At 33.0% G+C, this 13,920-nt stretch overlaps 1 protein-coding gene across 10 annotated transcripts in view; it reads right to left on the reverse strand.

The window, feature by feature from the left end:
• LOC126891728 (uncharacterized) overlaps nucleotides 1-13,920 on the reverse strand; it is an 827,477-nt gene that overhangs the window by 731,771 nt on the left and 81,786 nt on the right. For 7 of the 10 annotated variants that reach the window (XM_050661003.1, XM_050660995.1, XM_050660996.1 and 4 more), the window contains exons 6-7: nucleotides 7,799-7,920; nucleotides 1,915-2,082 (exon numbers count right to left, since the gene is read on the reverse strand). The exons of 2 other annotated variants lie outside the window; for them this stretch is intronic. In XM_050661003.1, coding sequence (XP_050516960.1) covers nucleotides 1,915-2,082; nucleotides 7,799-7,920 — 290 coding nt within the window. The remainder of the gene's footprint in view (nucleotides 1-1,914; nucleotides 2,083-7,798; nucleotides 7,921-13,920) is intronic. One more of the 10 variants, XM_050660997.1, reaches the window with a different exon arrangement.

Consider the following 13,920-nt stretch of genomic DNA (forward strand, 5'->3'; position numbering starts at 1 on the left):
ATAAAATTTTATATCTGATGGTTAAATTTTAGGTTTTAGATCATGCAGAACTTTTTATGAAGAATAACTTTTTTTCGTAAAATTAACAATAAAAATGTTTTCCATATGGTCCCAACTTACGGGGACATACTGTATATATAAATATTCAACATCATTTTATTTAACAACGTTATGGCTTTTCATTTTCTCAGGTAGCCTTACCTCCTTATCGGTTTTAGTAGTAAGTAGCCCTGCGATGACAGGGTCTTCTAACAATATGACCAAACATAGTAACATTGCTCCTGTAGTGATCCTGTCCTAAGTTAACATACAACTTTTTTAACTTGGCTACAATCCAGAGTGAGTTTTATGTATGGAAACACTCAATTATCTCAAAAACGGCTTCCACGATTTTTATAGATTTTGGTAGGTAGGGGTTTTCGGCCGATACGATATTGCTAATTACATTGTTGTCATATTTTCCGTTTTTCTGGAAATCTAATGAACTTTCTTATTTCAAAAGGAACACCCTGTATATTTTTTGCGTTTTGAAGTCCTTAAGCAATACCGATTACTTTTTATGTTATATTTCTTATACCTAAATGCCATAAATTCGAAGTTATTGCTAAATTTATTTAACAAAAAAAAATTACACAAATTATATAAATAAATTTTTTGGCCCGGATAAACACTATTTTGGGTTGTTTGGATCATTGGAAACAAAAAAGATCTTTTGTAATTTTTCTCTAAAATTAATCGTTTCCGAGTTATAAACAATTTAAAACTGAAAAAAAAAATGAATAATGACGGTTTTCAAGGTTCAAGAACACAAATTAACAACGTTATTTTTGAAACTGCGAAGATCCCAAATTCAAGCTCAAGGCTTATTTTATCAGTTACTGATAAGTAATTTGAGGTTGTTTCATTTTAAACCATTGTTTTTTAGTTGTTAATGCAGCCCGATCGCCCGTCCTCTCATATGCACTTTATTAAAAATTAAAAAGCAATGTTATACAATAAAAGGAGGCAAAAAATCTTATGGCAAGCTATTAGAAGAAGAGTTGGGCTTGAATTTAGGTACTTTAAAATTTTAAAAATTATATTTTCTACTTGTGTTCTTGAACCTTGAAAATCGTCAATAATTCGATTTTTTTCAGTTTAAAATTGTTTATAACTCGGAAACGATTAATTTCAGAGAAAAATTACAAAAGATCTTTTTTGTTCCCAATGATCCAAACAACCTAATATAGTGTTTACCCGGGCCAAAAAAATTGATTTTTATAATTTGTTAAATTTTTTTTTAAATAAATGGAACAATAACTCCGAAATTATGGCATTTAGGTATAGGGAATATAACATAACAAATAATCAGTATTTCTTAAGGACTTCAAAACGCAAAAAATTTACAGGATGTTCCATTTGAAATAAGAAAGTTCATTAGATTTCCAGAAAAACGGAAAATATGACAACAATGTAATTAGCACTATAATATCCGCCGCATTAGAAAACCCCTGCCTACCAAAATATATAGAAATCGTCCAAGCCTTTTTCGAGATAATTGAGTGTTTCCATACATAAAACTCACTCTGTATACTGATGAGGACCAAGAAGTCTGAAACACGTGTAGGTATATAGTTTCCCAGAAATGTATAGAATGATGACCCTTCATCATGTTATAAATATATTTCCTTTTATATTCACATTTACTTTGCCAATTATTTTAGCCAACGATTTTGCTAAGTTTAAATATCATCGTATTGTAATTGGTTAATTAAAAACGTTCAGCAATAACAATAACTGATGATGGTCTGATAAGACCAAAACCGATTTGAAAATTGTTTTAATCGCTTAGGATATTTTTTTTAATTTCATATACCAATTACACAAACAGCTTAACACTTGCTTGAAAGTTTTTTATATTATCTTTTCACTTACCTCTCCTATTTGATAATTAGTTAAATGTACGCTATTCATATTATCCATACATATTGGCTGAACGATTGGGTCAAGTTTAAAAAGCTCTTGGGTAATGAGTAAAGCCACATCAGCAATGTATTTTTGAGTTTCCCCCCTATATCCATCATTAACAATTACTTTTGATATCTAAAATGTATATGAATATTATTTTATATCTGCTGTAATTAAAACTCATTATAGCCCAATCAGGGAACACAAAATTTTACGAAAACCTTCAAAAAAATAAAAGAAGGATGAAAATTTCGGAATAGGTAGTTGAAATTGTCTATTATTATATAAGAAAAAGTTTACAATTCTACATCCCCTCCATTTTACAAAAATTGGGAAATACGGGGTGAAAATATTTTCTTAGGAGTGAAAAAATATACGTTCAAAATAGGCCCCGAATTGGATAATATGACTAATTACAAGCAACTTTTTTTCTATAGAGTTTTTTCACCAAGTCAATACTTTTAGAGTTATTTGCGAGTGAACATGTTCATTTTTAACAAAAAAAAAAACATGTTTTTGAACGGTTTTTGGCAGATAACTCAAAACGTAAGTATTCTAGCGAAAAAATATTCTTAATAAAAATATAGCTTTTAAAACATTGAAAAAAATGGTGTACGCATGAGGTCTGCAGACCCAGTAGAAGCAGAGTTGTAGCTAATGAAAAGTAGGTTCTTCTTCATCAAATTCCAAATCAAATATTTCAATGTGAAATAATCAAAAAACAGAATTTTCGGGGAAAATTCATTACAACTTTTTTAAGGTGTTTAAAAAAAGGTTTATTTTTGTTTTTTTAAACTTCTAACAATAAAAATAAGTGAGTTACGCTCAAAATATTGTCGGTCTCTATTATTTTTTGATACAAAAATCGCGAAAATCACCCCCTAACCAGCTTCCCAAATAAAATTAATCGTTACCGCTTCACAGTTTACTTTACTTATCTATTGTTTATATTATCTATAAGTTTCATTGTTTCAAAGTGCTCACTTTAAAAAAAATTGGGTTTAAAATAAAACACTTTTTTTAAATTTGAAAAAAAAAATGGAATTGTTCATGGAATTAACTTAAAAATTATTAGTAATACCAAAAATCTTAAGGAGTAAGAAAATGTACGTTTTTCTTTTCTGAATATTTTTGCTGTTTTGTTTTCTTGTTAGACAAGAATTGGTTATGCTATGGCTGTTCAAAATTTGCCTAAACTCGTGATTAGTTACTCGTTCAAGCCATTTTAACTACAGCTTTTTCAAAAATAAGCACTTTGAACCGATGAAACTTACAGATCATATAAATAATACATAAGTAAAGTAACTTGGGAAGTGGTAATGATAAAATTTATTTGTGATGCTAATTAGAAAGTGATTTTCGCGATTTTTTTACCAAAAAATAAAAGTGACCAACAATATTTTGAGCGCAACTCACTTACTTTTAATGTTACAAGTTTTTTTAAAAAACAAAAATAAATCTTTTTTAAACACTTTAAAAAAATTGAAATGAATTTTTCCCGAAAAGTACTTCGTTTTGGGGTTATTTCACAGTGAAATATTCGATTTGGAATTTGATGAAGAAAAACCTACATTTCATTAGCTACTTCTCTGCTTCTACTGGGTTTTACCTCAAGCATACATCGTTTTTTTTTTCAGTTTTTTATAAGCTATATTTATGTTTTGCTAAGAATATTTTTTTCGCTGAAATACTTACTTTTTGAGTTATCTCCGAAAAACTGTCCAAAAACATGTTTTTTTCTGTTAAAATGAAGATATTCACTTGCAAATAACTCGAAAAGTATTGACTTAAGGAAAAAACGCTATAGAACAAAAGTTGCTTAGAATTAGTTATTTTATCCAATTCCGGACTTATTTTGAATATATATTTTTTATCTTAGAGAGGATAAATAAAATGGAGGGGATGTAGAATTGTAAACTTTTTCTTATATAATAATAGACAATTTTAACTACCTATCCCCAAATTTTCATCCTTCCTTTATTTTTTTTGGGGGTCAGATTGTTCTTTGATCGGGCTATTAAGCAAATTACCGGAGAGGCAATAAAATCAACATTTCAACGACAAAGTGGATGGCAGTTGGAAAGATTAATATAGATCAAGGTCTGATTTATCTCAATGGAGAGAAGATAGAACGAATAAATCATTTCAAATACCTTGGCAACTTGTTAAATGTAAATTGTGACTCTAATGAAGAGATAAAAACCAGGTTCGTAATATCACATAACACAAAAGTAAAATAATTAACGCAGCAACAGAATGACTTGGAGAGAGGAAAGTAACGAATACCAATATATCAAAAAGAAAACCCCATGGTTTCGAGAGGAAGTGAAGATAAAATGTGAAGAAAAGTAGAAAGCCTTTTTACAATACAGAACACAACAAACACAACAAACATACAACCACTATAAAAGAATTAGAAACGAAACAAACACTTTAGTCAGACAAATAAAAAGAGAACACTGGGAGTTTCTCAAAACAGATAATAATAATAATATAATAATAATAATGGAGTTTATTTGTAGCAAATAAATTGTACATATAAAATAAACTCAGTTCCTCACTGAAGTTGTATGTACAACTTGTGCGTGAGGGTTAAATTTTGATTATAAAACAACACTAAATAATTTTAAAATTTACAAAAAGGAATCAGAAATAGTCTTTTTGCTCATCTGTCTTCAAATTTGGGCTCCTCTTCTAACTGATTCAGTTACTGTTAAATTTTGCTTATCGGACATACGAAAATCTCATAGAATTTTAAAAAAGGATTGCGAATAATTTGTTGTGGGACTCCTCTGGCGGGACTTCGTTTTCTATGAGAATTACCATTACTTTTGATTTTGTTTTATCCATTTTTACAATAAATTTTACGATTTGAACACTTAAAAGTGACGTTTCAAATAAATCATTTTTGACATTTTTTTTTTTTTTTTTGGAACACGACTTCTACGGAACACAAAAGGAAATATGGAGAATGATCAGAGGACAAAGAAAAGAGATGAACGAACTAATAAAAACGAAACACATTCAGAAGGAAACTTGGGCAGACTATTTTCGATCTCCGTTTGCTAAAGATAACGATAACGAACCACCAACACCTGAAGTGATAACAAACGAAGAAATAAATATTGAAGAAGCAGAGGTAACCGAAGCATTAAGAAAATTAAAAAATAGAAAATCACCAGGAGAGGACAGAATATCGAATGAACTCCTAAAGTATGGAGGACCTGACCAAACAATTATTAAAACCAATCCAAAAATAATAGAATAAAACAGAATGGAGATCAAGCATCCTAATACCTCTCTTCAAAAAGGAAGAAAAATCGGACCCGGAGAATTACAGAGGAATTAATTTATTAAACACAACACTAAAATTAACGACCAAAGTGATAACAAACAAACTGAATAAAATTATAACATTAGCAGACGAACAACAAGGTTTTAGGTCGGGAAGATCATGCACCGACGCTATATTTATAATGAGGCAGATTCAAGAAAAATCGTTAGAATACAACAAACCGGCATACTTATGTTTCGTGGACCTTAAGAAGGCATTTGACAGGATCAAATTAAAGGACGTTATTCATTTATTGTACGCAAGAGAGGTACCTCTAGTTATAATTAAAACGATCGAAAATATCTACCAGAACAACACAATAAAAGTAAAAGTAGATGAAGAACTAACTGACGCAATTGAAGCTGGCAATGGGATAAGACAGGGAGATTCCCTGTTGTTCAACCTGATCATGGACGAAATAATCGTTAGAATACAACAAACCGGCATACTTATGTTTCGTGGAGCTTAAAAAGGCATTTGATAGGGTCAAATTAAAGGACGTTATCCATTTATTATACGCAAGAGAGGTACCTCTAGGAATAATTAAAAAGATCGAAAATATCTACCAGAACAACACAATAAAAGTAAAAGTAGATGAAGAACTAACGGACCCAATTGGAGCTGGCAATGGGATAAGACAGGGAGATTCCCTGAGTCCTCTGTTGTTCAACCTGATCATGCCCAAAATAATAAAAAAAGTAAGAACAAAAAAAGGATACCAAATGGGAGAAAAACAACTTAAAATAATCTGCTATGCTCAATACTAATCTCTCAAAGTGAAGATGATTTACAACGTATGCTGCACGAATTTAATATAACCGCTAGAAAATTTAACATGTTAATTTCCCCAAAAGGACTAAATTCATGGTTATAACAGCAGATCCAATAAGGTGTAAATTAGAGCTGGAGGGTCAAATAATAGAACAAGTCATGGAGTTTAAATATCTAGGCATCACACTATGCAGCTACGGAAAGCTCGAAACAAAAGTGGAAGATCAGGTGAATAAAGCAAACAGAGCCGCAGGTTGCCTGAATGAAACAATATGGAGAAATAAAAACATCGGAAAAGAAGTGAAAGGCAGAATTTACAAAACAGTCATCAGACCAATAATGACATACGCGGCAAAAACACGACCTGATACAGAAAGGACAAAAAGAATGCTAGAAACAGCAGATATGAAAACATTGCGAAAAATCGATGGTAAGACGCTGTGGGATAGAGCTAGATGTGCAGATATACGAAGGAAATGCAAGGTGGACAACATTAATAAGTGGGTGAAAAGCAGAAGAGTAGAATGAAATGACCACATAAGCCGTATGACAACAAATAGAGTAGTAAGGACGGCGAAAGACGGTTCCCCAATAGGAAGACGATCAGTGGGAAGACCACGAAAAAGATGGAATGACAACTTACTGGAGGCACATTTAAAAACAGACAGAGTAATGTCTATATAAAAAGAAGAAGAAGAAGAAGAAGAAATATCACATAAGGCTTTTATGACCTGAAAACCAGTTTTATATAACAGAAACCTGTCGATGAATATTTGCAAGAAGGTCCTGAAATGTTATGTATGGTCCTATTGTATGGTTGTGAGACATGGACGTTAAAAACAACAATGCTAAACAAATTAGAAACATTCGAGTTGTGGTGCTGTCGACGTTTCCTAAATATATCGTGGGATTCGCACATTTCCAATGAAGATGTTCTTCAAATGATAAATTCAGAACTTCTGCTCATAAGCGTCATAAAGAGGAAAAAAACATAATACTTCGGCCATATAATTCTAGGACCTAAATATCATCTGCTTCTCCTTATAATACAAGGAAAACTGAAGGGAAAGAGATGGGTTGGTCGAAAAAACTTTCATGGCTGCGTAATATTAGAATGATGTGGCTCCACAGTAGAAAAATTATTTCGCGCAGCAGCTAATATAGAAAGGTTTCAGGAAATTGTAAACATGATGATGGCCAACGTCTGAATACAGACACGCCACCTAAAGAAGAAGAAGAATTAAAACTCAAATCAGTTTTCCAGTATATTGGTCGACCAAAGTATTTAGACAAAAATAAATCGATTTTTTAGATACATCATCTATCGACTTTCAACTTTTTGCATTGTATTCGGGATGACGCGGGATGAAGAGTTTTATGAAGAAAAGTTTTATCTAGCTAATTAAAAATAATAGTAAAAAACAAGGGATCTATATGCATGATCACATGACAAAAGAAAAAATAACTGTCAGAAGAAAATTAAGGACAAAGCTGTGCAACATAAAGATAATAGAAAAAAGGATCTTGAGAAAAAATCTTGGAGACGCTTTCAAAAGGAATGGAAACAGAAGTAGTAAAACAGTCATAAAGTCTGTTGATTAGATAGAAAAAGGATGAGGAAAAATATTGGAGAACTTAAAATTACATAGAAAAAAATATGAAAAAAATTTGAAAGAATAGAAAAGCACATTCAAGCGTTCAATGAGCCAACTACACAAGAGCTAGTTTATCTATTTTAGAACTTACCTTTCTATACTGTGCATGTACATCTCGTTTATCTCCGAAGGCATTGTAAACTTTTCCAGCAGCAACTTGAAATTTGTTTTGGTCCAGAGCATTACCATAAGTATCAGTAACACAGTGAGCAGCTGAATAAAGATAATTGCTTTACATGAATGTTATATTTTTTGGAAACCTATTAAAAAGTTAAATTCTCCTTCTTCTTTTTTCTTTTTCTTTTTGGGTAGACATGATTTTGTCTGTTTATTCAATGAAACCCTAGTAAGTTTTCGCTCCATCGTTTTGTGGTCTTTCTGTTGGAGAACCCTCTCTCGCCGTCTTCGCTACGGTTGTTCAATAAGTTTTGAGGTTCGATAAGATTGAGCGTTGCTACTAGCCTAATTTGTTTGTGTTATGTTGGTACATTCTTCATATGAAAGTATGTGAAGTTTCATTTCAATCTGTCATTTCATTATTTTTTTAGAAGCCATTTAGTATCGATATGTCACAGTATTTTTTAGAATGGAAATAATCAAGTATCCTGCAGTGAATGAATTTTTATTTTTGGAAGGTTTAAAAGAAAAGAAAATTTTTTTGGAAGGTTTAAAAGCAAAGACAATTTATAAACGAATGTTGAAAGTGTATAAGGACTCTTTGCCTTCAATTATTATAGTAGAAAGATGAGTTGCTCAATTTAAACGTGGTTGTTAAGGCCTTGAAGACGATCCACGTCAAGGTCGCCCAAAAACAGCAACAACAGCAAAAATCGTAGAAAAAACACAGGATATGGTAATGGAAACTCGTCTCGTAACTGAAAGTGATTTAGTAGAATCCCTAGGCATCTCATTGGGTAGCGCAAACAATATTTTGGCCGAAGTATTGGGTTTCAAAATTTGTGGTCAGAATGGGTGCCTCATTTGCTGACAACGGAACACAAACATATTCGAATGCGACTTTCTCAGCAATATTTAGGGCGTTTTCGAAAATATAAAGTAGATTTTATGCGTCGATTCATCACAAAGGATAAGACTTGGTCTATCACAATGAACTTAAATCAAAACAAGAGGTAAAAGAGTGGTAGAATCTGTTTTTCGGCTCCAAAACGAGTTTTTGTCGAGAAATCGGCCAAGAAAATTTTAGCATCAGCTTTTGGGATGCAAGAGGAATTTTTTTGTGGATTACTTGCAAAGTGATAAAAAAATAAACTATATTATATTGTATTGTTTTAATTGTAAAATAAATATTATTGTAACCTTCTGGACCTGCTGAAGGAAAAAAATTGTGAAAGAAATACCGGTTTGCAAAAGAAAAAAATCCTTTTTCATCAGGACAATGCACCGTGTCATATAAGCATTTTACCAATGGCTAAAATCCATGAATTAAAGTTCGAATTGTTGGAGCAACCCCAGTATTAACACTAGAATGTCTGGCTTAGCATACCTACCTAGAAAGCCGGAAGGGATCATTTTGGCCCCACGTTCTTTAATCAATTAAAACTCAGTTTAAAGAAATTAAATCAACTCTAGACGGTAGAATCTAATTTTATTTTTTACTTTTATTATTTAACACATTCGCTGCCTATCAAAAACATTCGGAACACCATACAATTTGCAGTTTTTGATATTTGCCACACATTGCCTTGTTACAACCGTTTCAATAATTTGAAGTATGATTTCCTTTACAAAATATTTCCAACTGATATTTTTTTCGTTTTTGGATAGTCACAGTGATAGTTGTTGGTAGACCTGGTGTTGCTAGACGTAGTTCCAGATTTCGGGAGACAAGGTATGGGGCCCATAATTCTTCACACAGCCGAAGAATAAACTTACGGAAACTGAGTCTACTTCCAGTTATTTCTTTATAAATAATCCATGCATTTATTGCTTCCAAGCCAAGAGTATGATAAAGCACGTAGGTACATAAGCCATTGTCTTGAAGTTGGTTTTGTAGTATAAAGACGCGTCATTTGGTCCTCTACACCAATGATTGCATCTTTGTGTTCACTTGTGTTCGCCAACAATTGTATCTTTATTACGTAGATGATCAGTACCAGTATAAGGGTAACCATTTACAATAAACATACGTAAATATAATTTTACCCATTCGACAGGAATTTGAAAGAAAGGATCGTCGAATTTACCATAAAACGATAATAACTTACACGGGGCCGATTTGGCCCCTTTAGACTTCTATGGTAGATTTGTTAAAAAAACATTAAATAAATTTAGTAAGCAATATTTTTTTGTTTTAAATAAGGCTTTGTATCAAAATATTAAAAGTCATAAAATATGAAAATATTATTGCCTCAAATAAAAAAACTACAATAACTTTAAATCGCAACAGGGGCCAAATTGGCCCCTCCGGCTTTCTAGTGTTAATCAGATTTTGTTCCTAGCAACTACTATTTGTTTCAATACCTAAAAAAATTTATGCGTGGAAAGCGTTTTTCATCAAATTATGAGTATATAACAGCTGTGGAAGCATGGATTTAGCATGCTATGGCAGTGAAGCCTGGGTCCTGAAAGAAACATCCAAAAACAAACTCGACACATTCGAAAGGAAAGTACTGAGGAGAATACTAGGACCTGTGAGGGAAAACGGAATCTTCAGAAGTCGATACAACAACGAGCTTTATTAACTCTATAAGGAAACACCCCTGTCAGACTTCATTAGAATACAAAGATTACAATGGGCCGGACATGTGATAAAAATGGGAGAGGATAGGCTACCAAAAAGAGCACTGAATGCTAGAATGCAGGGAAAGAGACCGGTTGGAAAGCCAAGAAAGCGCTGGGAAGACAAAGTAAACAGCGACGCACAAGCCCTTTTAGGAGTCCTTGTATGGCGAAGTGCAGCCACAGACAAGCAAGGGTGGAGGCAAAAAATAAAGGAGGCCAAAGCTTAATTTGGACTGCAGTGCCGTAGAAGACTTTGAAGTTTAAAATGCCAAAGAGAAGACTACATACCTGGAAGTCACCAGCAGATCAAGAAGGGAGAATTGTAAGAAACCAAATAGATTATGTATTGATTCGACAAAGATACAAGAACGCAATTATATCTTCAAAAACCTATCCAGGTGCCGACATAGGATCAGATCACAACCCAGTAGTGACCAAAATTAGGCTCAAAATGAAAATAATAAAATGCAGAACAACAGATGTAAAAATCGATACAAGTAAACTAAGAAACCCACTCATAAAACAACGCCTGACAGATGAAATTAATAACCGTTTAATGAATGTTAAAGAACAAATCCAGCAAAATACTGAAACAGAGACAAAATGGTTATTAATAAAGACAGAAATAGATAAATGTCAAAAAGAAATTCTTACACCAACCAGATACAAAAAGAAACAATGGATGACGGAGGAAATCTTAGATTTAATGGAAGAAAGACGTCAGCATACAAACAAAGATAATCAGATGTACAAAAATGTAGATAAACAAATAAAATCCAAAATTAAACAGGCTAAAGAACAGTGGTTAAAAGAACAATGCGCAGAAATAGAAGAACACCAGAAAAGACATGATAATTTTAACACACATAAAAAAATTAAGGAATTAACGCAGATCAACAAAAAAAGAAAACCGGGAATACTAAAAGATACAGATGGGAAACTTGTGTTGAGTACTAACGAAAAATTAAAGAGATGGACAGAATACATAAATGAATTGTTCAAAGACAATAGAACAGAGCAGATGGAAGTCGAAGTAGAAGATGATACGGTTTTGAAGATATTAAAAGAAGAAATTAAATCGGCATTAAAAAACAGCACAAATGGTAAAGCAGTAGGTCCAGACCAAATCCCAGTAGAAAGCTTAAAATGTATAAATGATGAAACCTTAGACATTATCGTAGACTTGTTTAACACAGTGTACAAAACAGGAAACATACCAAAACAATGGTTACTCTCAACCTTTTGTGCTATCCCTAAAAATACAAACGCTAAAGATTGCAGTGAATACAGAACAATATCATTAATAAGTCACATTCTCAAATTATTCTTGAAAATAATACATGGTCGTATAAACAAAAAACTAGAAGAAGCAATAGATGATAGTCAGTTTGGGTTCAGAAACGGACTAGGAACCAGAGAGGCGTTATTTGCTTTTAATGTGTTAGCTCAAAGATGCATGGACATGAATGTGGATGTGCATGTTTGTTACGTTGATTTTGAGAAGGCTTTTGACAAAGTAAGACATGAAAAATTAGTCCAAATTCTAAAGACAAAAAACATAGACAAAAGGGACTTACGAATAATAACAAACCTTTACTGGAATCAAAGAGCACAAATTGTAATAGATAACGAACCCAGTCCAGAAATTGAAATCAGGAGAGGAGTTCGGTAGGGATGTATTATGTCTCCATTACTCTTTAATTGTGGACAACGCTTCAACCATCTAAGGTACGCCGATGACATCGTATTGATAACCGATAAAAAAGAAGAATTGTTTGAAATGATGAAAGAACTGGACATAGAAGCCGGAAAGATAGGCCTTAATATGAATTACAGCAAGACCAAAATCATAACAAATACAGATGAGGACATCACAATGAGGATCGGACAAGATGAAATAGAACAAGTTCACGATTATATATATCTGGGTCAAATTATAAAACTTAACAAGGAAAACCAAACAGCAGAGATCAAAAGACGAGTTAGACTGGCATGGGCGGCATTTGGAAAACTAAGCTACATCCTTAAAAACAAAAGATATCCACAACATCTTAAGACCAAGGTATACAATCAATGCGTACTCCCTGTTCTCACTTACGGTTCCCAAACTTGGACGTTTACAAAAGCAAACATGGACAAGATCATAAAGACGCAAAGAGCAATGGAAAGGCAAATGTTGCACATAAAACTATTGGATAAAAAGAGAAACGAGTGGATAAGAGAGAAAACCAAAGTTAGGGATGTTAGACAAGAAGTTGCAAAGTTGAAATGGAGATTTGCCGGACACACTATAAGACAAAAGGAAGACCGATGGAACAAAATTCTCATAAATTGGAGACCGTGGCAATATAAACGAAGCAGAGGAAGACCACAAATGAGATGGGCAGATGATGTCAAGAAGCACGTGGGCTCTAGGTGGATAACTGTAGCGACAGACAGAGAAGAATGGAAAAGGATTGGGGAGGCCTATGTCCAAAGATGGACCGAAGAAGGCTAATTAGATAGATAGAGACTCTTTAATGCATATAGTGAAGCCATTTTTGAAGAAGCATTGCTATCTCAAAGTGAAGGAATAATAATTAACGGAAGATATATTAACAACATAAGATATGCAGATGACACCGTGATTATAGCAAGCTCTGCTGAACAACTCCAACTACTACTGAACAAAACAAACAATTTCTGTAAAGAATATGGACTAAAAATGAATATAAAAAAGACCAAATACATGATAATAACTAAGAAAACAAACATACAAACAAGCATACATTTGGGAAATGTACCGATAGAAAGGGTTGATAAATACAAATACCTAGGTACCTGGATTTCAGAGAAAAATGATCAAACAACAGAAATAAGGACCAGGATAGAAATAGCAAGAAATGCGTTTGTAAAAATGAAAACAGTTCTCTGCAACAAAGACCTTAGCTTAGAACTGAGAGCAAGAGCTTTGAGATGCTACGTGTTCTCGATACTACAATATGGACTTGAAAGCTGGACATTAAAGCAAGAACACATAAATAAGCTACAGTCATTTGAAATGTGGTGTTACAGAAGAATGCTTAGAATAGCATGGACACAGAGGAAAACGAACACGGAAGTACTGCGAGAAATGGGTAAAGAATGCGAAATAATAAACACAATAAAAATAAGAAAGTTACAATATCTGGGACACGTAATGAGGGGACCGCGATATGAAATGCTAAGACTGATAATACAGGGAAAGATAAGAGGCGGAAGGAGTATAGGAAGAAGGATAGTGTCATGGTTAAAGAATTTAAGGGACTGGTTTAGATGCAGTTCTATAGAACTCTTTAGAGCAGCGGTGGATAGAGTAAAGATAGTGATAATGATATCCAACCTCCGATTAGGAGACGGCACTTGAAGAAGAAGAAGCCGTAGAAGAAGAAGAGAACAGCTGTAGAAGCGTATTTTGCAGCCCTTCCTGATTCTCCCTTCAGGGATGGAATT

This window comes from Diabrotica virgifera, chromosome 9 (genome assembly GCF_917563875.1).
Source record: "Diabrotica virgifera virgifera chromosome 9, PGI_DIABVI_V3a".
Lineage (NCBI taxonomy): Eukaryota > Metazoa > Arthropoda > Insecta > Coleoptera > Chrysomelidae > Diabrotica > Diabrotica virgifera.